Raw genomic sequence first — 27,256 nt, 5'->3', positions numbered from 1 at the left:
GGAAGGACATTAAATATTTTGGTTCCCATACTAATCACCCATCTCTTGCTATGCTCAGTATTACAAAATTGTACATACAAATTGTGTTTATGAATAGTGTTATAGCCATGAACACCAGAATACTGGGTGGTATAAATCTTATTTTTTATCATAAAACATAGGATCTCAAAAATATATAAAGAAGTAACAGTTAAAATCTTTAATTCACGAAAGAAATTTCTACAGGAAACTTTATTTTTATCACCTTTTATCACCCTTACACATTTTTTCTGCAGTTTAAATAGAGTTTCAGAGTCCTTTTGTACCCCTCCCCAAAAAATAATAGCGTATTTCAACACGGGCTCAAATTTTGCAAGATACACACTTCTTAAAACAGTTTGGCTCACTGAGTCCCATAGGGATTTTATCAAATAGGTAGTCTTGCTAAGTTTTTGACACATGTTGGGTGTGGGTTGCCCAACTTAAATCTTCAGTAATCCAAATACCCAAAAATTTTACATCCACTGAATAACCCACCTCCTTATTATTTAAATAAAAATAGTTCCACACATTCATAACGTAAGAATTAGGTGGAAGTGAGTAGTTAAGTTCCCTCCTATCCAGTGGGTATCAGGGACCCTTTCCATAGGTTAAAGGGGCTAGGGTGTGAAGCTGACCACTCACCACTATCTAGTGCCAAGGTTAAGAAAGCATGGAACTCTACTCACACCATAGTATCCATAACATGATGCTTAATTAAGCACAAGAACAACTTTGATTTTTATTTTAGGGATATTAGGAAACAAATTTGACTCTGTTCTTTAATCATTTTTATTAACAGTTTCACAGACCAATTTGGCTATTTGCATGTCTGCATGAAACAACTTGGTCCTGGTTTTTGATTAAATATGATCTGGGATACGTACACTAAAACTTGTTATGTAAATTGAAGTTTGAGGGACGTTGGTGATCAGTGGTAGCAACAGATCAAGATGAATGCTTTGCTGCCACATTTGAACTCTGAAACAATTTCTGTGAGTCTGATGAAATTTTGTTTGGTTGGCACACACAGAGAGTTTTCAGGCAGATAAAACTGTGTTCCATAATGTTGCCAAATGTAAAGATGATGAGTGTGCTCATTATATGCTCTTCCAGTCTTAGTTAAAGTCATTTAATGACAGTATAGCAAACATTTAAGGTTATGCATTTGGACCTTGTCCATTATCCTGGATCTTTAAACCCAAAACATTTCTGAAATTGGTTTTTTCTTTTCTTTTTTGGTGAGTTACTTTGTGTTGCTCTCAGTATTGAGACTATGTTGGATGTTAGGATGGTTGTTGAATGATGAATTTGAAAGAATTTGGAAGGAAGCAGTTATAGTCTAATCGAGGTATTGTCCTGAAATTTACCTTGAGGGACTGAGGTATAAAATGAAAAACCTGGGTTGGGGTGACAAGTACCCCAGCCAAGATTTGAACTAAACACCTACTTCCTGCCATATCCTTTCCAACTGATCCATTATCAGTCATCATTCAACCCTGTATGGTGTTGATGTTGACCACATCATTAAATAGATCACAAAAGTGAAGAATTTGCAAATGTTATTTTCTCCTTCTCGGTATTAGGGTGGACCAGCTTTGACCTTGATGTGGGATCCAGTATTTCATTAATTGCATTACATTACTATTATCTGGTCTTGGTAGCAATAAAGTGTGAATGTTTACTGTTCCCCAGCAGGCTTAAGTTTGAGTAACTCGGTGGAGGCAGTTCATTTTGATGTTCCACTGTTCTCGCCCAGAGAGGAGCTTAGTTAATTAATGCAGAAACATTAGTTTCTTGGGTCTTGTAAACTTTCCAGGGAAAGACATCAAAAGAGGGAAAAGATCAAAGAGTCTTCGGGAACTGAGCTGCTATAGCGGAACAAGCAAAGGTACTGACATTGTTAAGCACAAGTAATCACAGTCTTCATGTATGGGAGTTTGAATCCACACTAACGGACACTAGACAGCCATAGAGCAATTAACTCTGTAGCAAATAATGAGGACACATGAAAATTACTCAGTAGCTGATGCACTGTTTAAGTTAATTGTAAAATTGTGACTTTTTTTTTTTAGTTCTTTTTTTTTCTTCTTTTCATTTCAGAAGTTTGTATAATTGTACAGGTCCAGATAAAAGTACAGAGTAATGTCTTGACATAAAAGTAAAATATGGCAGTGAGAACTGAACACATTTTGGAAATAAATTTAGCTAGAGCTTTTAGTTGACATATGGCTGTACTACTTCCTCTAAAGGAGAAGAAAAAGACATTTCAGTAAAGCAGTTCTCTGTGTCATTCTGATGTTGGGGGCAGATTCTATTTTGTCCCAAGTTTACTTCAATTAGAGATGTTGTTTCTTGTGGAAGTTCCCCTAACTTAGATGGCCCTCTTCCATCTTCTTGTTTCTGGTTAAAAAGCACAATTTTCCAAAAGCTGTGTCAGCTTCAGTTATCAGGTAAAAATTTCTGGCCAGTGGATAGAGATTAGCTCCATCTAATGGACCCATGGACAGAGTCAGATTCATATTTTTACCTGGCAGTGGAAACAGTGACATTCTGAAATGTGTTTCATTAACCAAAAATGAGTGTATGTGTCACTTTAATAACACAACTTTGGTCAAAATTCTCTTTCTTTAATATTCTTATAATTTCATAACTTTATAAAGATAAGTACATTTCAGTGATGTGTGTGTGTGCACGAGGAGACCTCTTGCTGCTGTAATTTGGGTTTCATATAATATTCTTGAGTGGTTTGAAGATATGGAATTTGTTTGTGCCATTTTTAATTTTCTGAATGGTGTGGTGTGACAGTATCTGGTAATGAGGCCAGCAGTTTAACAGATTGACACAGATATCTGAAATACTGATTCTGCACTAATGTTTCTCCTTAGTGTAAAATGAATTAGTGGTTAAGGAATGACAATTGTAACTTGTACACTGTTGTATTTTGTGCATGATTGTACTGCATGTAGTGGGCATGGTTTATGTTTGCAATTAACATAATGTCTTGTTTGCTTGTATGACTTCATGTTGGTTTTATCTTTGCACATTTTTGCACCTATTAACCAGTCAGTAAATGATAGAAGTTACTGTGTGTAGTCTTGCACTAAGGTAAAAATAAGTACACACTGGTTGTATTGGTGTAATTATATTATGAAGTGTCAATATTGATTATATGGTAATGTCTGTTGGCTTCCCAGTGACATGATTCATTTCATAATGTTTTTTAGATACTGCTCTTACAGGAATATTGAATAAGTGGTAAATCTGTGCTCCTAAATTGTTGTTAATTCTGAATATACTGATTTTGATTGTCCACAAATAACAACTGAGATCATTGACTGTTTATGCCTGTCTTATTTTGGTTCAAGGAAGAAAACATTTTGTAATATTTATAACATGTTAAGTTATCACCTGCACCAGTACAGAACAGAAGTCCATTTGTATTGTCATCAGGGAATGATATGTATGCTGGGTGAGTGCTGTTCATCATGAAGATTACTGTCTTGTGGTCTGTCACACTGTGTAGTCTGGTAGAAGCTTAGCTACTGTTTTGGAGGAACCTTTTAACTTCATCTTCAGGATGGGGAATGATGGAGGCAGCAGGTTCTTCCAAAACACCAATAAATATCTACCCGACTGCATGGCGTCACTTCATAGTCACTGGCATGAGAACCCCAGGTCTCATGGTCTGTCACCTATATGCATCATCAAGTCCTCACCTTACAAGAACAGTCATTGATTAAATGCCATGAAGACAGAGGTAGAGAAAGTCTCTGAAACTGACTCCTCCCTAAAATGTGTGTGGCTGTTTGTCCAAGAAGATTGATTACATAACTTCTAGTTGCTATGAAATCTTCTGGTGTTACTTTCATAACTTTGTAGATTGAATCTGGTTGTCGTTCATTCTGTGCAAGTGCCTTGTGACTACGAAGGACTTGTATGAGGATGCTGTACTTACCATAGTACTGCTTTCTTACAGGGAACTATTCTTAGTAGCTTAGGATCAAGACATTACATTAGCATGGACAGTTGGAAACCAAGGCTTAATCCTTAGCAGACATTTGGGTGGGGGGTTCTCAAAAATTGTATGGTCTGTTTTTGTCCTGATGTTAGTGCTTGTTGCAGTATAGCTCTTTGTAGTGTGCCGATGACTTATATTTCAGCTGCACAGATTAAACCATGGTTGGTCTCACAGGACTAAAATATGGAAGATTTTAAGATTACAGGCTTCTGGGATATGACGCCATATAGCATGGTAGATATGTACCAGTGATTTTGAGGAATATACTAGCTCTGTTTTCAGGGTCAGTGAAGCTGATGGCAGCAAGAAAGTGTCAGGATAATATTAAAATGGATCTTAGGGATGCATAGAATGTGAGCTGAATTGATTAAGGTAAAGGTTAGGGTCCTTCAGTAGGCATTTGCAGTGGTGGTGGTGGTGGTGGTGGTGATGGTGGTATTTGTGCTTGTGATGTTGATGATGATGATGATGATGATTAAGATTAAGAAGAAGAAAAGTTTGAGATTTTGTAACAGGAAGATATTCCTTTATCAATGAAATACACCTTGGCTATACAGGAAAGACTCTTCTTATCAGGGAATTAGTTATGTAGGAAAGATTTTGGTCATCTCGGATGTGATGCTGTGTGTTTTAGAGTCATCTGCTGCCTCCATTCTCAGGGTAGAAGAAGACTACACAGCATCACATCCCAGAAGTCGGTTATTCTAATGTTCACTGATGTGAGAACCCCACTTCTCATGTATTTGTTTAGGCAATTAGTTTGGCTTTTAGGGTCAGAGAAATTTGCCATTATAGCTTATGTACTCTATGACATAGTTCCCGGGATTCTAATTTCCAAATGAATTGAATGTTTGTTTTCTGGAATTTGCAATTGAAAATATGCTTTTCATATTGGCTTTGTGGACTGTGGTGTCTTGAGTGTTACTATGATGTTCTCTGGAGAAATGAAATATGTTTTAACAGTTCTCACAATGGTTCATTTTTAACTCTTGTACAATGAAAAATGTTAAGAAGGCACATACTAGGTTTGTTATGTCTGTCCTTATGTAACAACTTCAGAAAAGATGAACAAAATATCTTGGTTTTTAATGTGAGGGAGGTTCTCCAAAGCCTGTTTGCACATTTCAATTTTAATTAAAATCAGACATACATAATGGACATTTTACTCATATATGTAGATATACATTCATTTCTCTGAGCATCTCAAGTAAATATTGATATGAATGAGATGTTTTAAAAAATGTGTAAAGAAGAATTAAATTCAGATTATTGTTCCCAGCACCATGTGCTTTTCAATATGATAACACAAAAGATACCGAATGTGCAAGAATTGTTATTGCTATAGATATGTTTCCCGACTTGTTGCATGATACTGTATAAACTGTGAGGTTTTATAGTATCGCAGTACACAAAAGAATCATGTATAGTGACTTTAAAAACAGTTGGAGAGGTAGGAATCATAGGGTAGTTTAAAGTAATACTTGAGAATTCATCTGGATGAACTGATAAAAAAAGTCAGTGATGGCAGCACTCTAGTTCGGTATTTGTGACACACTACATTCTAGTGGTCTGCTGCCAAAATTTGACACATATTTGCAGTGGTGTGCAGCCAGAATTGGACATGTTATTACAGTGATGTGATATTGGAATTTGAGAAAACATTGTAGTATTTTGCTGCCAAAATTTGTTACATTGTTGTAGTGATGTGCAGCCATAATTGGACACATTATTTCAGCGATGTACAGCCAAAATTTGACACATTATTGCATTGGTGTTCTGCTAGAATTTGAGACGTTGTTGCCACAATTTTAATTACCAGTTCATATGTTAAATTGTCAGTTGCCATTCTTTTATTACCATACATTCCAGATGGAAAACAGGCTTATAATTTCTTCACTGTCACCCCAAGCAGTGTGCTTCCTTGCTTTGAACTCCCTGAGCTGGCCTTGTGTCAGGGCAAATTTTCAATGTATTATGAATTTTTATATGTTGTGGTTAGCCAAATCAGTGCAAACTGGCTCCAGTGCACTTCTGCAGTACTACTGAGCTATCCCTTTTGGTCAAATACATAGGTCATTCAGAAAGTAAAGACCGTTTGGTGATTAAAAAATAAATAAGTGAATAATATTAAAAAATTGTATTTTACATCATTACTACAGACTTGAAACATTTTTCTACATAATCGCCATGAAGATTCTGGCACTTGTATTGTGTGAAGAGTTCCTGTATGCCTGCATCTTATAATCTGCTGCCAGTTCATTGAACCAGTGTTTAACTGTCATCTTCACTTTTTCATTGCTATCCATGTGCGTGCCACCCAAAAACTTCTTCAGGTATGTGAAAAAATGAAAATCAACTTGCAGCCAGGTCTGAATTATAGGGAAGATGAAAAAAAGAAGTCTTAGGCAAACTCAACAAGTAGCGCATATGTGCCAGCGGTCTTCACTCTCTGGATGAACATTGTACATTAAAGAAAAAGAAGTATTTTAAATTCACTGTCTCCTGAGAACCACTGGGAAATACAAATGGGAGAGTACCAAGCTGTAGCACCGAATCCTGTAGTGTTCATTACTGCTAGACTTGTAATAGTTGGGTTAATTAATTTCTGTTGCTGTCTGTCCAACAGTCAGTCTTGAGCGATGGTGTCGGTTGAGGGGGAACTTACTGTTCTACTTCAAGTCTCGAGAACAGTGGTCAGAACCGCTGGGTGTCATCATTTTGGAGCAGTGTTCCATCAAAGTTGACACACCCACTGCAGAGGGTCCATATGGCTTTCGCCTAGGTGAGTAATAGTCTGCAGTTTGAAGAATGGGACACACAAAGAGATCTAAACCTCATTGCTGCTGTATGCATTGAAGTCTGTATGTGTGGGTTATTATGATTTTAGTATTCAGATGATATAGCATCAGATGATAGGGATGATAGATGAATTGGAAAGGATTTGGAAGAAGCAGTCATAGCCTAATTGAGTTACTATCATGGAATTTTCTTGGAGGGACTGAGGAAAACTACAAAAACCTCAGTCATGATATCTTGTGTCCTGGCCGAGATTTGAGCCAAACACCTCTTGAGTACAAATCTGAAATGTTACTTCTGGGCCAGCCTGTTTGGTGTACATGCAATGAATTCTACTTTGGTGATCAGCAGTGCAAAAGTGGAGTTGGTATCCAGTGTTTCAGAGACTGTGCTGCCTTCAGCAGGAGCTGATGTGATGAGTGACACAACTCTCTGTTTTATATGTACTGTCACGTGTTTAGGGGTGACTGTAGACAGAGTTTAGATTGGTGAATGGATTTATTGATCACTTGTACACACCGCTCAGAACTACAAGTAATTACAGCACTATCACTGATTTCCACACTTTAAAAATTACTAGCACACACTAGGTCTTCTCAGTCTTCACTGAATGTTTCCTGGCAATGGTTTCTAACAATGGAGATTCTTCAGCTTCCCACACTCAGGTCTTCTTGTCACAGCTGCCCATACAGAATTCACCTCACTCAACTATAGTGCCATGTTTTCTTAGCCTCCCTTGCAGAGCTTAACTCAACCACCAACCCTCAACTCTCAATTGAACTGGATTGCCCCAGTTGTCTTCTTTATAACTACTTGGGGTGGATCACATTGAAAACACTGTTGCACTATTGTTGTGTGTATGTTTGGTTCTGTATTTACTGAACCATTGTTCAGAAATGGCTGTTTGTTTATTTTCCTGTTGCATAGTAGTTGCTGTAGTTGTTTGTTTCGAGGTCTTTGCCTAGCATTGGGGCTATACACTACAGTATGATGGTTGCCTAGGGATATTAACACTTTTCAGGGCCTTAGGGTTCCATAGACTCCTAAACATAAATGTTAAAAATTAAATCTAGTATTTTCTGAGTTTTCTGAGTTATGCTCCTCTGAAACAGTTTTAATCTTTTATGTTTTTTAAAATAAAAGACTATGAGTATTACCACAAAACAGTGGTATTGTTTGTCTGAAACATCTCTGAGTCTGTGTTGTACCTTGAGTGGGCAACTCTCTGGTTGATAAGTTAATCTCCAGTCAGTGATTTTTGTTCCAATTGTATGTTAAAAATAGGTTGTAATACCTTTGTAATGATTATGATCCTTTTTCATTGTCTGATGATGATGATGATGATGCTCCCTCAAGGATGATTTAGGACACAGTATATGTGTACGGTTCAGTGGTTCTCAGTGAGGGTAATGTAAGGGTGCATAATAAATATATTTCAAAATGGTTTTCATCTGGATAACAATAATTGTTATTTTATATTGCATGTGGCATGGCACTGTAATATTTAAATATACTTTTAGCTGAGAATTAAGGTGTCTGAACATGAATGTTGGAAATCTACTATCTTCTGCCATGCAACATCATCTAGTGTGGTACATTATCATCATACTAATCAATTTTCTATCCCAGACTTTCATTGGAGGAGCCGAGGAAAATCACAAGAAGCCTCAGTCAGGATAGATGTCCTGTCTGAGATTCGAACCATATACTTCCCAAATTCAAGTTCAGAGTGTTACTGCTGGACCAACTTGTTTGGTAGCATTTGAAATTAAATCTTAGATATGATGGTTAAGACTTCTAGCCATGAATCAGAGGAAGTTGGTTTTGCAGACATTTCTTAAAGCATGCACATAACTCAGGCAATTAATGCATGTCTCATCATTGTAATTAGAGAGCTTAGCGTGTGACTGGTGTACAGATAGCCCACAATATGTTGGTGGAAGCTTCAACACATGACAAAGTATTTGTGAACAGTTTATTTCTAGTAAGGTAAGCAACACTTCCAAACATATCATCTTCAGGAATCTCTTGTATGAGGTCATTTTATGAGTAATATAAATTTACAATTTGTATATGTACAGCAGAACAAACACACAAGATATTTGCTGTGTTCTCATCATTGTCCTCTTTTTAGTAATGCAGTCTCATGCATCTTTAATAAAATTTAAGTGCTTTTAGAGCCTTCCTTAAATATAATTTTTCTGCCTGCTAAATGGAGAGCCAATAATGGAAACTTAACCAAACATCAGTGTGACTTAGAGAGGAAGTAGTGACAGGATGACGACAGTGAACATGTAATGTTTGGTGACACAACATGAATGCCTGATCAAGTGGAGAGTAAGAGAGACAGTCTCTTCTATTTATATTACAAAGGTTATGTTTGTAGGTGTGCAAAGGGGGACAGAAGGAAGGCCTTGATGAAGATAGTTGCAAGGTCAGTGAGGCTAGGTATGTAGGTGGAAGGAAGTGGTCATGGCTTAATTGAGTTGCTATGTTGGCATTGTCTTGGAGTGACTGAGCAGAACCACCAGAATCCTCAGTATAGCCATTGTTCTGACTGAAGTTGAAACTGAGTATCTCCTGACTACAGGACTACAGTTTTTCCACTATGACGGCTTGCTTGGTTAATGTGTTTAATACTCATAACTCATTGTTCTGGTTATTTTGAATGATAAATTGGAATGACATGGAAGAAAGAAGTTGTGGCCTATCATGATGTAATGTCTGATGAACCAAGTAAAATCTTGAAGAACATCACCGTAATTGAATTTGGGGTTTTCAAATTATGAAGCAAGCATGTTAACCACTGTACCTTGACATTTAGTCTTTGCGGTTGAAATAGTGTCAATAAATAATGAATTCGTGAGCAAATCAATGTTGCGCTATCTTTGCTTGAACATTTTAATGAACTGTTCTGTTAAGGTTAGTGTTTTCTGGATTGAAAAACTGCACATTGAGGAGCTTCATAACTTGTGCTGTTCACCAAGTATAATTAGAATGATCAAGTCAAGGAGGATGAGATTGGCAGGGCATGTAGCACGAATGGGGAAGGAGAGGAATGCATATAGGATTTTGGTGGGGAAGCTAGAAGGAAAGAGACCACTAAGGAGATGAAAATGTATGTGTGTGGATAATATTAATATGGATCTTAGAGGTATAGGATGGGGTGGTTTGGACTGAATTGATCTGGCTCAAGATAAGGACCAGTGGAGGGCTCTTGTATACATGGTAATGAACCTTTAGGTTCCATAAATTGCTGGGAAGTTCTTGAGTTGCTACACAGTTGGTGGCTTCTCAAGAAGGTTTCAGCTCCATGAAGTTAGTTAGTGTTCTTGGATATCACATCGTGTAGTCTGGTAGGTAAGTACCAAGGCTTCATTTACCATGAAGTTCGAAGCATCAGGTTCTTCTGTGTTATGTTGGTAGTGTTTGAAGGTGGCCTGAGTCAGCACCTTGCAGCATATTCAGAAGGGGAACGGGATGCATGGCTGCAAGCCATCCAGCTGGCAAGCTATGACTGCATGCGCTCACAGCTCCTGGTATTGCAGCAGAGGATGGAGCTGCATCGGGGGCAGGATCCAGACCTGGATGTCCACATGTGGAGGATACGAAGGGGCCACACAGTAGGTATGTCTGGCGGAGTAATTTGTAATGTAAACCATTTCTATGCTGAGGTTATTATTTTTGTTCATAGCTAATTGAGAATGAGAAAGTGTCAAAGAAAATTTATTTACAGCTGTAATGTAATATTACCTAATTAAACCTGCATTTATCATGACCAGCTTAACCTCACCTGACCTAACCTGATGTGTCAGTGGATGTGCATGCCTGTAACCTGATCTAACCTAATTTTTTAATAAAGGGTTAGAGCATGAATCCGGTTTCTTTATTTATTATTTATTATTTATTATATTATTATTATTTATTATTATTTATTATTTTATATGTATGTACATATATATCCACTCCTAGCATAATGTAATCTAACGTGATCTAATCTAAACTGTAAGAGGACATGCAAATCTATACCTTACCTAACCTAACTTAAGATTAGTGATAGAAACAGCATTTGGAGATGGTGCTGAGAGGAACATCTGGACATGATGAGAGCTCAAGAAACTCCTTTGTGTACTCATCTCTGGATGGAACTTCTTAGAATGTATCTCCTGAATGCTTCCCCACAGATGTTGAACGTTAAATGTGAACAGTAAGTAGTATCTTGGAAAAGTCCATCAAAATTCAACAGGGAACCATTTCTTTCATATGATCATCCTTTAGATCGTAAAACAGCAAGTAAATTACACCCTGGTTCTCCCCATGGGACAATTATTAATATAGAGCTTCTACTTGGATATATAAAAGCTACTGTGACATGAGAATGAGAACATGAATATGTTATTGCTGCTCTTCCATATACAGTTATGATATACAGCCTTTTATAGTCTGGGAAGAACATACATTATGTTACTTAAAAGCAAAATGGTGAGAACTTCAGGATCTAACAGAGATAAATGGAGGAAATTTTGAGATAAGGAAGTTCAGTGGTTGTTTTCCCAGCACTTTTAGAGAAGAGGGATGTGATGGGTTGGGTACGTAGCAAAAGTAAGAAGATCAATACCATTTTTGGACAGAGAGACCTTGTTAAGAGTGACCATACTGTGCATGTATGAGGGTCAGTGAAAAAGTTCCTGGAATAGTGGTATAGCACTCTAATGGTAGGACATACGGCAACGCTTACCTAATCACCTTCATAGTAGGACCCTTGCGCACACACACACTTGCTCCATCAATCGTGCCATTGTTGGAAGCAGCGGTGGAAGGCTTCGTTTGGAATCTTCCAGAGCTCAGCTGTTGCATTCGATTTGATGTCCTCCATGGTTGTGAAATGTGGCCCCTTGAGGCCCATTTTTGGAGTAGAGAACAGTCAGAAGTCACTCGGAGTGAGATCTGGAGAGTACGGTGGTTGAGTGATGACAGGAATGTTTTTCTCAGCAAGAAATTGCTGCACAACAAGCGATGTGTTCGGTGCATTATCGTGCCACTTGTCACGCCGCTTCCTCCAAGCTGCATCGCGCAACCTCTGCAAAACTTGCACGTAGAAATGGCCAGTAACAGTCTGTCCAGGCAATACGAACTCATGGTGCACCAAACTGTCGATGTCAAAGAATGCAATGAGCGTCACTTTGTCTTTGGATCTGACGAGGTGTGATTTTTTTGGCCGGGGAGACGACCCTGTGTGCCACTCCAATGACTGCATCTTCGTATCAAGGTCGTAGGTGAACACCAGTGACGACCTTTTTGAGAAACATCGTGTCCTGCGTACTTTTGTCAAACAGATTGCCAGCGACCATCATGCGACATTCCATCTGATCCATGGTTAGCTGCCTCGGAACAGACTTTGCACTGATGCGTCTCATCTTCAAATCATCGGACAAAATGACATGACTGGATCCGTGGGAGATACCATCTTCTTGCTCCAACTCTGCGATGGTCATTCTTCAATCACATGGAATCAGTTTTTGCACTTTTCCAATCATTTCTTTGGTTCTGGATGTTGAAGGTCTCCTGGTGCACTGGTCATCTTCTAACGTCTCCTGCCCATTCTTAAACCGGGAAAACCAGTCGTAAACTGCAGATTTCTTTATTGCAGTATCACCGTGAACTTGATGCAGTGCTGATTGTGTCTCTGAAGCAGATTTTCCCAATTTGCACGTGAACCTGATGCTCACACGCTGTTCAAACTGCAACATTGCGCCAAATGACCAACGCTCATGTCTAATTCAAACGGAACAATAATGACACTGCACACTGAAACCTGTCCAGACCTGTTGCGCCTGCAGGTAGACATGCTGAGCTCCCCACCACAACAGTGTGTGTGCTATCTTATCGCTCGTTCTCCGTCTGCAGGGGAATTCCAGGAACTTTTTGACTGCCCTGCATATGTCACTCTGTATTAAAAGTGAATGAGATCCAAGTAGAAGTGGGCATACAATTTGTCCAGATAATTTTCTTTAGTAGCATCAGAAATTGTTAAGACCATGGTCTTGTTTATGATTTTATGTAGTTCAGTAGATAGGCACCAACATCATAAAGGGTCACAGTATTTGTGTGAGGACCCCTGTCTCCTGTGTTGTGCCACCATGTAGTTTGATATTCACCGTTGTTTCAGAGGAATGTCGTTAAATGTTTACCAGACTGCATGGTGTGATATTCTTATCACTGCCATCAGAGCCTCAGAATCTCCCATCCTGCCACTGTCTTCTGAACTGAAGATGCAGGCAGCATTTTCCTCTGAAACTATAGTAACCGTCTGCCAGACTACACAGCAGCACGTTCCACAAGACCATGCTTTTAATATTTGTTGTTGTGATGACCTCAGATCTCATCATGGATATCACCAGTTATGTTTATTTCCACCAGATCCATGTGAACTTCCTCTCTGTGAAATTTCATTGGCGTGTGACAACCTACTGTGCGATGGTCATGGACGCCCACCAAACCCCGTGTTGGTAGTTCATGTGTACTTTGCTACTGATGCAGTCTGGATCAAGTATGCCAGAACTGAGGTGGTGGAGGTAAGTTTCATAATTATGGAACTGAGTTCTGATGCTGCATTTGTATGTATGAGCTACGCTTCCTCATCAAATAAACTAACTACCTCTAGACTGGTGGACAGTTGGGCTTTGAATTTGTATTTATATTGTCACGATATTATGGAGTGACTATAGAGGGGTTTTGGATTGGTAATCAGGTTTATTGCACACTTATAAAATTCATTACTTCACTTCAAAAATCACTATTGGACACTCTAGGTCTTCTCAGTCTGTTGCAGTCTTCAGCAGCTGTTGCTTGATACTGGCTTCCAACAATGGATGGTCACCTTACTCTGGGTTCCTGAACTGTCCCCATGCTTCAGCTGCCAGCTTCTAACAGCAACAGCTCACAACAACTGAACTCCAGCGCTTATCTAATTCACTCACATACCAACTCACTCCCCTACATTAACTCCAAGGCTTGCGGCCATCTCACACCTACCTCCTACTGTTCTCACAGTTGTCTCAGGACTCTCCTCTAATGGCTGCTAGACCTCATTATATAGCCTCAGCACAGACGGCACAGAGAACATGCTTTCAACAGTTCTTCTGTTTTTGCATCACTTTGCCATTGCCAGGACTGCGGAGAGAACACCGCTTTGCAGTTACTCCATTGATGCATGTTATGAATCTGTTTCCTAGCAATGAACATGTTTGCAGAGCTGTTCCATAGCAATGGTTGTCTTTGCTGGCTTGACAGTTCTTGCCTTGAACAAATATGTCTCAGTATATCCACATTCACTGCTTTCTGGATCACACAACTTCCTGTTCAGCGGGATCTTATCCTGAGAGTAAAGATGGCTGGAGCATGAAGTTGACCACTGCATTATGCAAGTGCATTTAAGAATGGCTGTACCTTCATCTCCACAACCCATGGGTCTTCCATTGTGATGTTTATAGATACAGAAATAACTTTTTGACACCTGATGCAGTGATTTGGAATTGGGCACCATAAAGAGTCTTAAGGGGTAGGTGAGATATGTTTTCATACATTGTCAGATGCAGTAGTCTGAAAGGTCATACAAGAGGTAATGACAACTTGTTTTTTGTGCATAGAATAAATATAAAGTGCGTTTAAATTTAAGAAGTCTCTGTAAATTGTCATTTTTATAATGCACAGTAACGTGTAATTTTAGATAAAAATGAAGTTGCCTTTGCAGAGGTGCACATGAAGTCACACTCACTGAGATTGAAGGTGTACATCAACTGAAAAACGTTTAGAAATACTGTTCTGCCATATATGTAAGAATGTGGCTCTCTGGTTTCGTGTTTCTGTGTTCTTATGGAGAACACGCAAAGGTGTGAAATGTACCCCATTCTTTTGCCAATATGTATGGTAGCAGTGGCTGTTAAAGCGATACGCATATAAAGGACACGAACCAAATTGGTTCTAAATTTTAACAAAGTTTTTTTAAACCATACTTGTAAATAATCTAATTATAATAAATTATAAATATTTTAATATATTCATACACATCGCTGTAGTTGTTAAGGGTTCACATTTTATGTTTATGACATTGTAATGATATTGTACGTATGTATTGATCTTGACCAACCACATTGTAATAGTAGTTTCCGCATGTATTGAAATATCCTTCTGAAGATGGTCTCTCAGAGCGAAACATGACAAAGATGAAAGATTGAAAAGGAGGAGGGGGAAACATTTATCAATCACACTGGACAGAGTTGATAACCTTTTATAATATTGCTAGTGTGACAGACCAGTATGAACCAAATCAAATGATATGCAAGCATTGCATTCTGCTTTTTTTGGATGTGGTTCAAATGCTCATTGCCAGCTATTTATTTTAACTGGTAGCTCAGTCAGTATAGTGATGGTTTATGGGCTGAATGGCCAAGAGAACAACATCCAGACCAGCACTGGGGCCCATTCAGCCTCTTATTTAGGGAGAACCGGGGGCTCTTTCCCTGAGTGTAAAGTGGTTGTGGTGTGAAGCTGACCACTCACCTGCACCTAGTGCCAACTTTAATAATACACGGGTACATACTTCCACCCCATACATCTTTATGTGTTCATTTTGTGGTGCCTATAAAATTAAGCAAAGGACACCCTTTTTATTACCTTGTATGAGTAAATTTTGCCGGTCACGGTAGCCGAGCGGTCTGAGGCATGCGCTGTCTTTGCTCTCTCGGAAGCCGGGATCGTGGGTTCGAATCCCACTCAGGGCATTGATGTTTGTGTTCGTTTTTCTGTGTTTGTCTACAGGTAGAGGCCTTGCGACGAGCTGATCACTCGCTCAAGGAGTCCTACCGTATGTGTAAGATCTAGTACACCGAAGTGAAACAGAGAGTTTCGTGGAGGTAGGCCTAGGCCCAGATTGGGTTTGTAGTGCCACGGGGGGGTGGAAGTAAATTTTAATTTCTTAATTTGAGGGTTATATTATCTGTCAAGTTTTTAGCTACTGTTGTGATATTGACAAGAGATGCAACCATGTTCTGGCAAAGATATTTCTACTTTTTCAATAATTTGCATGTGTACATACATGGTGTGTCCAGCATCCATTAGGACTCGTTTTTTTAATTTTGCCCTGCAATGCCATCTGTTAGTGAGTTGTGGCATTAAGATTCTTGAAGTTTCAGCTGTGGCTGTCTATAATTTCAAAGCGCAAGCATCGCTTCATCATGTGTTCTGACCTTGAATGTAACAGTACTGTTCTGACACTTGTTGGAAATGGCGGTTGAACAGAGAGCCAACATCAGATTTTGTGTGAAGTTAAGCAAAACAGCCAGAGAAGCATATGAAATGATGAAGTGTGTACGGTAGTGATATACGGTAGTTTGAGTCACTCAAACATTTTTCAATGGTATGCTGTATTTCATGATGGCAGGGAGGACACTGAAGACACTCCATGTGCATCAAAGCCGAGAACAAGTTGCACTGAAGAAAATGTAAAAAAAGTGACCGAAATCCTTGCATCAGACAGATCTGTTTCTGCAAGATTCATAAAGACGCTTTTGGGAATACCAAAAGTACTGTGTATCAAATTTTGACCAAGGATTTTGGCAAATGGAAGGAAGATCTGTGCACAATTTGTGCCACACGCACTGTCAGGTGATCAAAAACATGCCAGAGTGGAACAGTGCAAAGACATGTTACGGTTGGCCCAAAGTGATACAGAATTTACAAAATCGATTGTTACTGGTGATGAGACATGGTGTTTTCAATATGCGCCTCTCACAAAGCGGCAGAGTGCAGCTTGGTTGAGTCCAAAGAAGCCGAAACAAAAGAAAGTGTGCATGCAAAGGAATCATTCACAAGGAATTTCTGCCAGGTCAAACAGTGATTTCTGATTATTATCTCAGAGTCCTCAATCGTTTGTGGGCGAAAATTTTTCAAATTTGACGTGAATATTGAGAGCAAGGTTCCTGGTCGCTCCTCCACAACAATGCCCCACCCCACAAATCAAAGATCGTGCATGATTGTTTGACCAGAGAAAGGATCACAGTCCTTGATCATCCTCTGTATTCGCCAGATTTGGCTCCAGCAGATTTCTGGTTGTTCCTAAAAGTTAAGTTGGTGATGAAAGGAGACCATCACGACACCATCCAGGACATCCAAAGGGAATGTACCACAGTTTTAAATGCGATTCCACAAGAGACTGTTTTCGAAAACTTTTCAATCGATTCCAGTGATGTACTGATTCAGAAGACTATTTTGAATAAAAAGAGTGAAATTTTGAAAATAATTCACATCTTCTATTTTTAATGAACACAATCCTAACAGAACCTGGACACACTGTGTATTTACTTGGATGGTATTGTCTGTGATTTTCAACCTAGCATCAAATTTCAGTGATATGTTTTGTACTGTCAGAATGGATCAGCTTTGACGTGCATGCACATTCTAAAGAGATGTGATGATCGTGGTTTTAATCCCACAGAAGAGCAGTAATCCAGGCTTCCTGAACACGGTAACGTTCCGAGCCAGTGATGGTCTGAATGGTGAGACACGTGTTCGACTTACAGCGTATGATGTGCGTGAACATGTGTCTCAAACAGCTACACCTATTGGATCCTCTGTAGTAACATTAGGTGCAGTCCTGGAAACAGACCGACTCCGTATCCCTCTACTGTCCCCTGCTGGCACCACTGTTGGTTTTCTGACCATGACAGTGTGGAAATTGGAACCTGAGGATAAGGGTGGCAGCACTGAGTCTACTCCATGCAGAAGTGCACCTGATCATGACGTAGCTGTGGTAAGTAATAAATAGTGTATTTCTCTTTGGTTGATAATACAGGGTGGGGCACAGAAACTTCCTTTTTTTGAAGGTGAATAAAAGAAAAATTATTGCTGATAGACAAAATTTATATTTAGCTAATGAAAGAACATACTTTAAAGTTTTAAATCATGTAGTTTTAAACAAAATATCTTGAGTGTGGTGGCCACTGTTCTCTATGCACTGATGCAACCGTTTTCTGAAGTTCCCCTCTGCATGTTCCAAGATGTACACTGGAATTTGGGCTACTTCCTGCTGAATAACATTCTTCAGCTGAAGCAAGTTTGTGGCGCGATGTTTAAAAACCTCTGCCTTGAGGTGTCCCCATAAAAAAAAATCACAGTGCATTAGATCAGGTGAGTGCGCTGCCCATGGGATGTCACCTCGAAGCGAGATGAGCCGTCCAGGGAAGTTTGCCCTCAAAACTGTCATTGAAGCTCGGGCTGTGTGGGCCGTGGCACCATCCTGTTGGAACCACACATTTCCTAGATGCATTTCCTCAAAAGCTGGTTCGAAAAAGTTTTTAATTATATCCACATACCATTGTGAATTGACAGTAACTGCATGATTGTCTTCTTCAAAAAAATAAGGGCCAATAACTCCAACTCTCGACAGCGCACACCATACTGTCACCTTATCACTGTGAAGTGGCCTCTCATGGAGCTCTCTGGGATTGTTACCACTCCAATAGCGCATATTCCGCTTGTTGACATATCCGCATAGGTGAAAATGTGCCTCATCACTAAAGAAAACAAGTGTGTTAGGGGGTAAAGTTCCCAATAACATTTCACATGCCGTTATTCTGAAAATCACGTGGTGACAATTCTTGCACAACAACCCTCTTATAGGGATGGAAATGAAGATGTTCGTGAAGAATTTGGTGCATTGAACAATTGGATATGTCTAGGACGACTGCATGTTTGCCAGCGGATCGTCTTGGAGATCTCAAAATCGACTGTCGAACTGCCTTCACATTTTCTGGCGTTGTAACGGTCCGTTGTCATCTTAATGATTTTTTCACCACACTCTCAGTTGTCCTAAAGTTCTCTACCCACAAAACAATTGATTTCCGGTCAGGAACCGGACCTCTGGGCTTAATTCCGAAATGAATACGGAACACACGCTGCACCGCTATGTAGGAATGGTTGTTTGAAAAATAGGCTTCGACAGCAAACACACGCTGCTGACTCGCCCACTTCATGTTTCCTACTGAGGGGTATTAGACAGAAACTTCTGCGACTGCTGTGTTCGCCGAGCCTATCCCCACTTTTCTGTGACCTCCCCTCCCTTCACAATGCGTCTTCACAAAAAGGAAGTTTCTGCGCCCCACCCCGTATTTTATCTAAAACAAACTTCTCTGAAATGTAAAGGGGACTTGTGGATGAGGAGATTTTTGTTTATTCCATTTCAGAATTCTCTGTAGGATGTTCTACAACCCTACATAGCACCCATTAATTAATTTTGCCCTATCTGTATGCATGGAACAACCGAAGAGCTTGTGAATAGATTTGTATGAAATTTTATACTGAGGAGTAGTATTAAAATTTGTTGACACATTATAGTTTTAGTTATATACACAATACCAGAAACTTTACATGAAGGCTTACATGCATTTCTGTGGGTATCTTCACAGTAAAAGTAAATACTATGCCTGTAACAGGCCATGGGGACCCATAGCATTGTGAGACATTGAGGCTCCCACATTTTCTAAACAGATGGCTCAGATGGCAGTGAGGTTGTCAGCCTTACGTGCCAGCTGCCCCTTTACCACCAGGAAGATTCCTGGTACTCATTTTTGTTAGAGGCTGAGTCAGCCCTGGGGCCATAGTGTGGCTGGAAGGATTAGGTCAATTGCAAAATCCATTGCTCTCATCGGGAATCAAACCCATGGGCTTCCAGCTTGTAGCATAATGCCTCAACCTGCTACACTACCATGTGCTCCTGTCTTCACAGTATTCACTCACATATTTAAGAGAGTGAAAAATGCTTTGAACAAACTGTAGAGAAAAGTGAAATATTTTATGACCAAGACACTTTTTCCATAAGCCTTGCAGTCTGAGAGAAAGTTAAACTAAAGTGATGCTGCACAGATGATTTCCTCTGATGTGTTACTGTGCAGTTTGGTATATAAATTCATTCATTCATCAGTAATCTGTCTGATGACAGGTCCACAGCCTCTTCCAAAACAGTTTCTCCACTTAATGCGATCTTCTGTTTTTGGAAAGAGACTATCCAGGAACAGTGATAATGTGGTAGTTTTTCCATTTGCTTTCCACATCGCAGTACAGCAGACGTTCAAACCACTCTGGTCACACCTGTTGCTATACGAACTTGAACCATCTCGAGCATCATTTGCTCTGTGCTTCAAGTCGCTGCTGATGACGCTGCTTCCGGCATCAGTTTTTGGTGTCTCTCTTCGTCTGATGCCTACCCTTTGACCTGTCCAGCAAGGGAGGCCCTGCCAGTAGCTACGCCACCGCTGGTATAGCTCTCAGGGTCCTTGGCATACTCAAACCCCCTCACCACGATAAGGTGGAGATACCAACGAGGGGGGTATATAAATACCAAGAGTTTAGAGACAGTTGTGGCAACTGTCCATCTGCTTATTCCCTGAAGGTAGAGAAAATGGATTCTTTTGAAATTTTGGTACCTGTGTACCAGACTTCATGGCGTCAGGTTGAAGAAGACCATAATCTTGATGATCACTGCCATGAGAACCTCAAATCTCAAAATCAGTTTGTTCTACAAAGTGTTGTAGGCGAATTAGAATATCATGCCAATGTTTGTAACTTGCAGATTTGCTCTCACCGGAGGTCTCAATCTCTGCCTCCTCGACTGGGCACCAAGCTGAAACTTCCACACCAGGGCCAACTGCGCCTTCTGTTTGCCAACCCCCATATGCATACGTACTGCTTCCACTCTGGTCTTGGTGGTGACATCTATGTTCATGAGGTCATGGCAGAAAGCAGACTGTGTTTCCTGTTTCCACAGCAGCTGTTGTGAGTATTTACTGGTTTGAAGGCATTATTTACTGCATAATTTAAATTGGAGCATACTACAGTGTTTTGATAACAAAGATAGTTTATATATGTTTCTGTAAAGCAACTTTTAATATATCAAATGTAGGTTGCATGATTTGCCATCATGAGACGTTTTTACATGACTGACTCTCAATTAAAATTATTGAATCACATGTATATTCATACAGTAGTGCCCATTATCCAAATTTATTTATCGTGTTTTGATGGTGTCTGTATTATGTTTGTGCATCGATGATGTGGGTTGCAGACTTCTATAGAATAATAATGGTAATGTTTGAAATTATGATGACATAATGTGCCAATAGAGTACTGCACATGGTGGGTGGAACTAATGCTGATTGCGTCAGTAGGTGGCTCTGTCATCAGGTGTTGTCATTTTCATGTACTTATTTGGAAGAACATCTTGAAACTCCTCCTTCCCCCTTTACCAAAGCAGATTGCTCTGGTGGTAATGATCTAGAATTGTACTTGGGAGGTGTTTGTTTTGAATCTCATCCATGACATGAGCTATCCTTAACAGGTGTTTTGTGGTTTTTCTCAGTCCCTCCAGGCAAATGTCAGGATAGTACCTCAACCAGGCCATGACTGCCTCCTTCCATATCCTTTCCTGTTCATTATTAATTAGCCATCCTACCATTCAGTGCTGTATGATCAAGATGCTGGCAGCATTGTAATGTAACTCTCAAAAGAACCTGTGCTTTCTATTTTTTTGATACTGGGTACTGTGATTAAAATGTAAGGGAAGTAAGGGAACCCTGGGTTCCTGAATTATCCCCATGGCTCATCTACCAGCTTCTAATAGCAACAGCTTACAACTGACCTGCAGTTCTCTGATTAAGTCACCAACCATCTCTTCACTTCCCTGCACTGCACTAACTAACTGAACTGAACTCGACTGGCCAAGTCATATGGCCCTGCAATGGACCACGTAGAAAACATTGCTTCCAACGGTACTTCCCTTGTTGCATGCAGGTCACTGCCTAGCAGTGGCTGTTGCTTTTTTTTTTTTTTTTTTTTTTTTTTTTTTTTTTTTTTTTTTTTTTTTTTTTTTTTTTTGTTGTTACCTAGCAATGGGTCCATAATCTTGTAACACCCAGTCCTTGGGTTATAAGAAGAAGAAGATTAAATTCTGTAACTTTCATTTCAGATATTTTTCAGCACTGTGAATATTTTGGTGGTTAGATGCAGGCTTCTCACTGCATAGGCCTGTGTTCTTCGTCGGGTGTCTTCACATGAAGTTTGTCATTGGCAGAGTGGCCACCTCTGACAGTGTCTTAAGATGCGTTATGTTTACAGAGCTCTGTGGATCCAGGAAGAGAAGGAGCTGCTGCAAGAAGTGGCAGGAATGGGCGAGCTGCATGAACCATGGCACACACGCCAGGTGGAACTGCTGGATCGACACCTCCATCTTCTCCACCTGTACTCACAAGCAAAAGAAAACCTGGAAGCACATAAAGGTATGAGCAGCTGTTGTATTGGTTCAGGTGAAAGCACTGGCATTTAAAAAAAAGCATTAAAAGTTCAGATTTGACATACTTCTTGATTTATAGATGAAATCCTCCTTCTCCCCCCCACACATCAGACATATTGGGCCTATTATAGATATTACTAACAAATGCTGCACATGAGTTGGATTTAAGGCTTTCACATTGGAGACTATGAAGAATGCTGTCTTCTGGGATGTGATGCTGTGTGGTCCAGTAGAAGCTCACTGATGTCATGGAGGATTGTACTGTCTTCATCTGTTTGATTCTTTGCTTGTCTTACTGTTTGACCCTGAAGATGGAGGCTGTACATTCCTTGAAAATATCAGTGAACTTCCACTGTAGTATACAGTATCACATCCCAAACAACAGTGCTCTTCATTGCAATGGTTCTGAACTGGGGGCTAGGTGTACCCTCAGAACATGTGTGAGATATGTTCATCCTTTGTTGGATACAGGCCAAAAGGGTGTGAAAACCATTGAAGACTTTTTCTGATGGTGGAGTAATTAAAGTTTGTTATATTGAAAAGGTCTCTATGTCCCATTGTGTTTATAATGCATAATAATAGCTGATTTGCGGTACACATTATTTTGTCACCGAAAAGAGATGTACAGAGTTTCACTCTTAGACCATGATGTCAGGCAGGTGGTATGTCAATATGTGTTACTACAATGTTGTCAACTATAAATCAAGTAAGATGGCACCAGTGAATATGTTAAATTACTTGTTTTCTTCTTACAGGAACTTACTTTAAACCAAGTTCTCGTAAAGGTGATCGAATGTTAGAGTTTGCTCCAGTAAATCTGCATTTGCAACGGATGTGGGTTCAGAATGACACACTAAGGAAAAGTGGGTTTTATGATATTATTACTGTGGGAGCCTTCACAGCGCACTCTCACAAGTCGAAGAACGGGGGCCTTATAAAGTAAGCCATGTTAGTTGCTGCTGCAAATGAAGTTTGGCAGAAACCTGTATTTTTAAGTTTGTTCTGTAACTGAAATATTTCCTGACTGCAGACTGCTGCAGCAGCTGAAGGAATCACCGTCAAGAACAAACGAAACCCTGCAAGGGCCGAGCAAGATAAGAATGGCGCATGATGCAATACAAGTGAGTGGCAAACAGCAGTTTTGAAAGTTTATGTCTTGTTTAAAGTCACGTAACAGTATGCACATTTCATGAAACTTACTTGAGCAATGTCAGACCTGTCACTGTTTTTTGTGTTCATTGTATAGGCTTCATGTAAATCACTGTTTCACTCCCTCTCCCCCATCCTCCCTGTTCTGAGGACTGTGTGCAAGGTGATTAGAAAAATCTTCCCATGTCATAATATTGTAGTGTGTACAGTCATTGCTATTCAATGACCATGAAATAAGCTATTAAACAAAGGTATTATGCAACCCCTTTCTAGACAACAGATTGGTAAACACATTCCCATGGCAACGAATACGCACACAACAATAGAGTTACTGTTGGAAACTGTTTATTAGTCAGTGCATGCCAAGGGAGTTATAAGGAAGACAATTGGTGTGACCCAGTCTGCTGTAAATTGAGTTCTGCAAGGGAGTCTGAGAAGATTGGTGCCATAACTCAGTTGAGGTAATTTAAATGCTAGACCTGCCTGCAAAATTTTGCTGTGAGAATAGTGTTTTAGGTCTCAAAACATGAAATGGATTTTGATGAAATTTGGTATTTGGGTAAGGGGGGATCTGTGGTAATTTCTATTAACTACAGCCAGACTAAACAGTATTACATCCCAAAAAATGATGCTTTTCATAAATGCCTCCATCTTTATTGTTTTTCCTGCAAGCAGTTCGTTGTACAAACATTTTATATATGACTTGAAATGCAGATCTTATTAATAGCACCTTTGGGTAAGCTGTATTTTTAATGAGCTACAAGGAGACACACTTTCTGACTGTGAAGTGTGAAGTGTGCAGTGTGCAATGTGATTACAGTAGAGCCCCCATTTAATATTCGTCAGTTTAAGGTTTGGTTGATTGGTCGGTTTCCAATGGCTGCATTTGGGATCATTTAACCCACCTTGCTTCCCAATAGAGAGCACTCAAGTTCTTGCTTTGTTGCATCTCCTTGTTAAGATTAGGGCATTGAAGAAGGTGTTCCTTTCCCATAGATGATCCTGGCAAGTTGCATTGTGTACATTCTTCCATGTTATATATTCCTATCTTACAAAGATGTGCTGCAAGGTAGTCATGTCCTGTATTCAATCAAAAATTTTCAACAGCTTCTTTTCTGGGTTTCTTGCTGTTAATTTCCCAAAGTTTTCCTATTTCTGACCATTTCTTGTTGTATGGTTCTTTGTTGATGGTATGGAGTATTTCTTTACTTGTTTTAGTTTTTATTTTGTTAGCTAGCATGTGGTCACTGAAGATTTTTATTTTGGCAATGCAGTCTTGTGCTCTTCTTTGCCAGTTCGTCAGCAATATCGTTTCCATTGATGCTAACATGTGATGGTATCCATTGAATGTATATTATCTTTTTTTTATTTTCCAGTAGTTTTATTAGTTTTTTGATTTCAGTTATCTGTCTCATGATAGCTCTTTTGTTTGAGGATATGGCTTGTATGGCTGCTTTTGAATCCACAAGCAGAACTGCTTTATTAAGCATGTTGGGTCTGCTGATTAGTTGTTCCAATGCAAATAGTATTGCATATATTTCTGCATCGAAATTTGATTTGTTTTCGCCAACCGCTATATAGTATGTGAAAAGGGATGAGTATACTCTGGCTCCAGCATTAGCTTCTTTGTCTATCAGAGAACCATCAGTATATATATGTAGCCCTTCCAATGATGGGTATCTTTCTTCAATGATGCTTATTGTTAGTTGTTTTAATTCTTCTTGTGTGTGTTCTGCTTTCTTTATGCTTTCTTCTAAGTCAAGGTAGATATTGTAAGAACAATAATTTAGTGAATTTTGTGTGGGTACAGCATTTTCTACTTCTATTGGTATTTTTAATTTGTTGAGATAATCTGTATTGCATCTTATTATGTCTGGTTGCAATTTTAATTTTTGTTCTGGTGATATTTGTCTTACCTATGTTATCTCTGGTATGGAGATCATTTTCAAGAATGTTATTGCTGCTTGTTTTGACAGCTCCGGTTATCAGTCTTAATATATTGTTTTGCGCTTGTTCGCTTTTATGGAGTCTTGTATTATTGGCTGTTATTATCACTTCAGTTCTTGTTTTATCACTGGTTTGATATAGGTGTCATAGGTTTTATTTAGTATGTCTTGAGAACTTCCCCATGTTACTCCACTCAGGCGTTTTATCAATGTTGATTTTTGCTCTACTTTATTTGTTATTTTATCTATATGATGGTTCCAATTTAATTTGTTATCTAGCTGTAGTCCTAGATATCTTGTGTTTTCAGACTTCTGTAAGGGTTTGTTATTTATGGCCAGACCGAAATCCATTGTTTGATGTTTCAAAGAGAAGAACTGGTAATTTGTTTTGGTGGTATTTATTAGCATATTATTATCTTCTGTCCATTTTTGGAGTTTTATTAGAGCTTGGTTCATTTTATTTTCTAAGCTGGTTTGTTGCTTTCTGTTGTTTTTTGATTTGGTCCATATGACCAGATCATCTGCAAACATACATGCATTTATGCCATCAATTGTCATTAGTTGTTTTGGTAAATCATTTACATAAGTGTTATACAGTGTAGTGCTTGAGACAGCTCCTTGTGGGAGGCTTGTTTTTTGTTGGCTTGTAAGGTGAAGTGTGCTGGTTGTATTTAGTTGAGACCCACCGTTGGCTTAAGGACATTTTAAACCACTGTAACATTTTACCTTTGATGTTAATTTTCTTTAGTTTATGTATTAATTTAGTTCTTCATATTGTATCATACACACCCTTTAGATCAACAAAGACAGCTAAAGCACTCTCATTTTTGTTAAAGGAGCTTTTAATTTCTTGTGTAGCATAGGATGTTTGGTGTGCTGTGGATCGATTTAGTCTGAATCTTGCTTGTTCTTTTGTTATTAATTTTTGTTTTTCTAGGTAGAAATTTAGTCTAGTTGTAATCATTCTTTCCTGTACTTTGGCTAACATTGAAGTTCAAGGGATTGGTCTGTATGATGATATTTCTTTGTTTTTGTTGAGTTTTAAAATGGGAATGATTATAGCTTTTGTCCATTTTGGTTGGAGATTTTGGGGACAGTTCCAAATGATATTATATATTGAAAAGAGTTTTTGTAATGATTTACTTCCAGGGTGTTTTAGAAATTCAGGGCCAGGCTGTTTTTTGTTTTTGAAGTTTCTTATTGCTTCTTTTATTCTTCAAGAGTAAAATCTTTTGTAAATATTTCATCATCCTTAGAATAATTCTTCTCACTGCTTGTATCCAAGTCCAATTTGCTGGTAAAAAGATTCTTCTTCTTGCTAAATGCAGCTTTTGTCATGGCAATCCTGGATTTAATTTCACTAGTACACCTTCCATCATCTGTTAACAAGCTACCCAAATATTTAAAACATTTCACATTCTCCAGTTGGTTTGGTCTATCTTTATTGTGACTGGGGTTGGTTGTCTTGAAATTTTCATTACTTTTGTTTTTTCCACATTCATTTCCATGCCATAGCACCTTCCAATTTTTATTAGTCTATCAATCATACCCTGTAGCACAGTTTCTTCCTTAGCCATTAACACAAGGTCATCTGCATATTTCACAGTTTGAATAATTTTCCCTCCTAATTTGAAGTCTCCAAGCCCATCCAGAGCTTCCTTGGTAAGGCATTCGCTGTACAAGTTGAACAAAATTGGTGATAAACAGCATCCTTGTCAAACTCCTCTTCCAGTCTTCACACTTCTTGTCTCCCCTCTGTCCAGTCGCACTCTAACTTTCTGATCCATGTACAATTTACTAATCAATCTTCTTTCACACCAATCGATACCTGTTTCCTTTAGGATCTGCATTAATTTGGTCCACTTTATACGGTCAAATGCCTTCTGCCAGTCTATAAAGCAAGCACACAGTTCTTCATCTATCTCCAAAGTTCGTTCTGCTATAATTCTTGTCATCCCAATTGCATCCCTGGTTCCTTTTCCT

General features: G+C 39.1%; 1 protein-coding gene across 2 annotated transcripts in view; it reads left to right on the top strand.

Moving 5' to 3' along the window:
• The window catches only part of LOC111874022 (inositol polyphosphate-4-phosphatase type I A), a 64,507-nt gene that overhangs the window by 18,849 nt on the left and 18,402 nt on the right, over window positions 1–27,256 (top strand). The window contains exons 3-11 of one of the 2 annotated variants that reach the window (XM_023869137.2): window positions 1,838–1,909; window positions 6,666–6,821; window positions 10,262–10,462; window positions 13,256–13,410; window positions 17,331–17,645; window positions 20,463–20,665; window positions 22,004–22,164; window positions 22,934–23,117; window positions 23,209–23,299. In XM_023869137.2, coding sequence (XP_023724905.1) covers window positions 1,838–1,909; window positions 6,666–6,821; window positions 10,262–10,462; window positions 13,256–13,410; window positions 17,331–17,645; window positions 20,463–20,665; window positions 22,004–22,164; window positions 22,934–23,117; window positions 23,209–23,299 — 1,538 coding nt within the window. The remainder of the gene's footprint in view (window positions 1–1,837; window positions 1,910–6,665; window positions 6,822–10,261; window positions 10,463–13,255; window positions 13,411–17,330; window positions 17,646–20,462; window positions 20,666–22,003; window positions 22,165–22,933; window positions 23,118–23,208; window positions 23,300–27,256) is intronic. The other variant, XM_023869138.2, reaches the window with a different exon arrangement.

Source organism: Cryptotermes secundus, unplaced genomic scaffold (genome assembly GCF_002891405.2).
Source record: "Cryptotermes secundus unplaced genomic scaffold, Csec_1.0 scaffold1230, whole genome shotgun sequence".
Classification (NCBI taxonomy): domain Eukaryota; kingdom Metazoa; phylum Arthropoda; class Insecta; order Blattodea; family Kalotermitidae; genus Cryptotermes; species Cryptotermes secundus.
The sequence above is the reverse complement of the archived record's forward strand: the minus strand, read 5'-3'. Positions and strand labels throughout refer to the sequence as shown.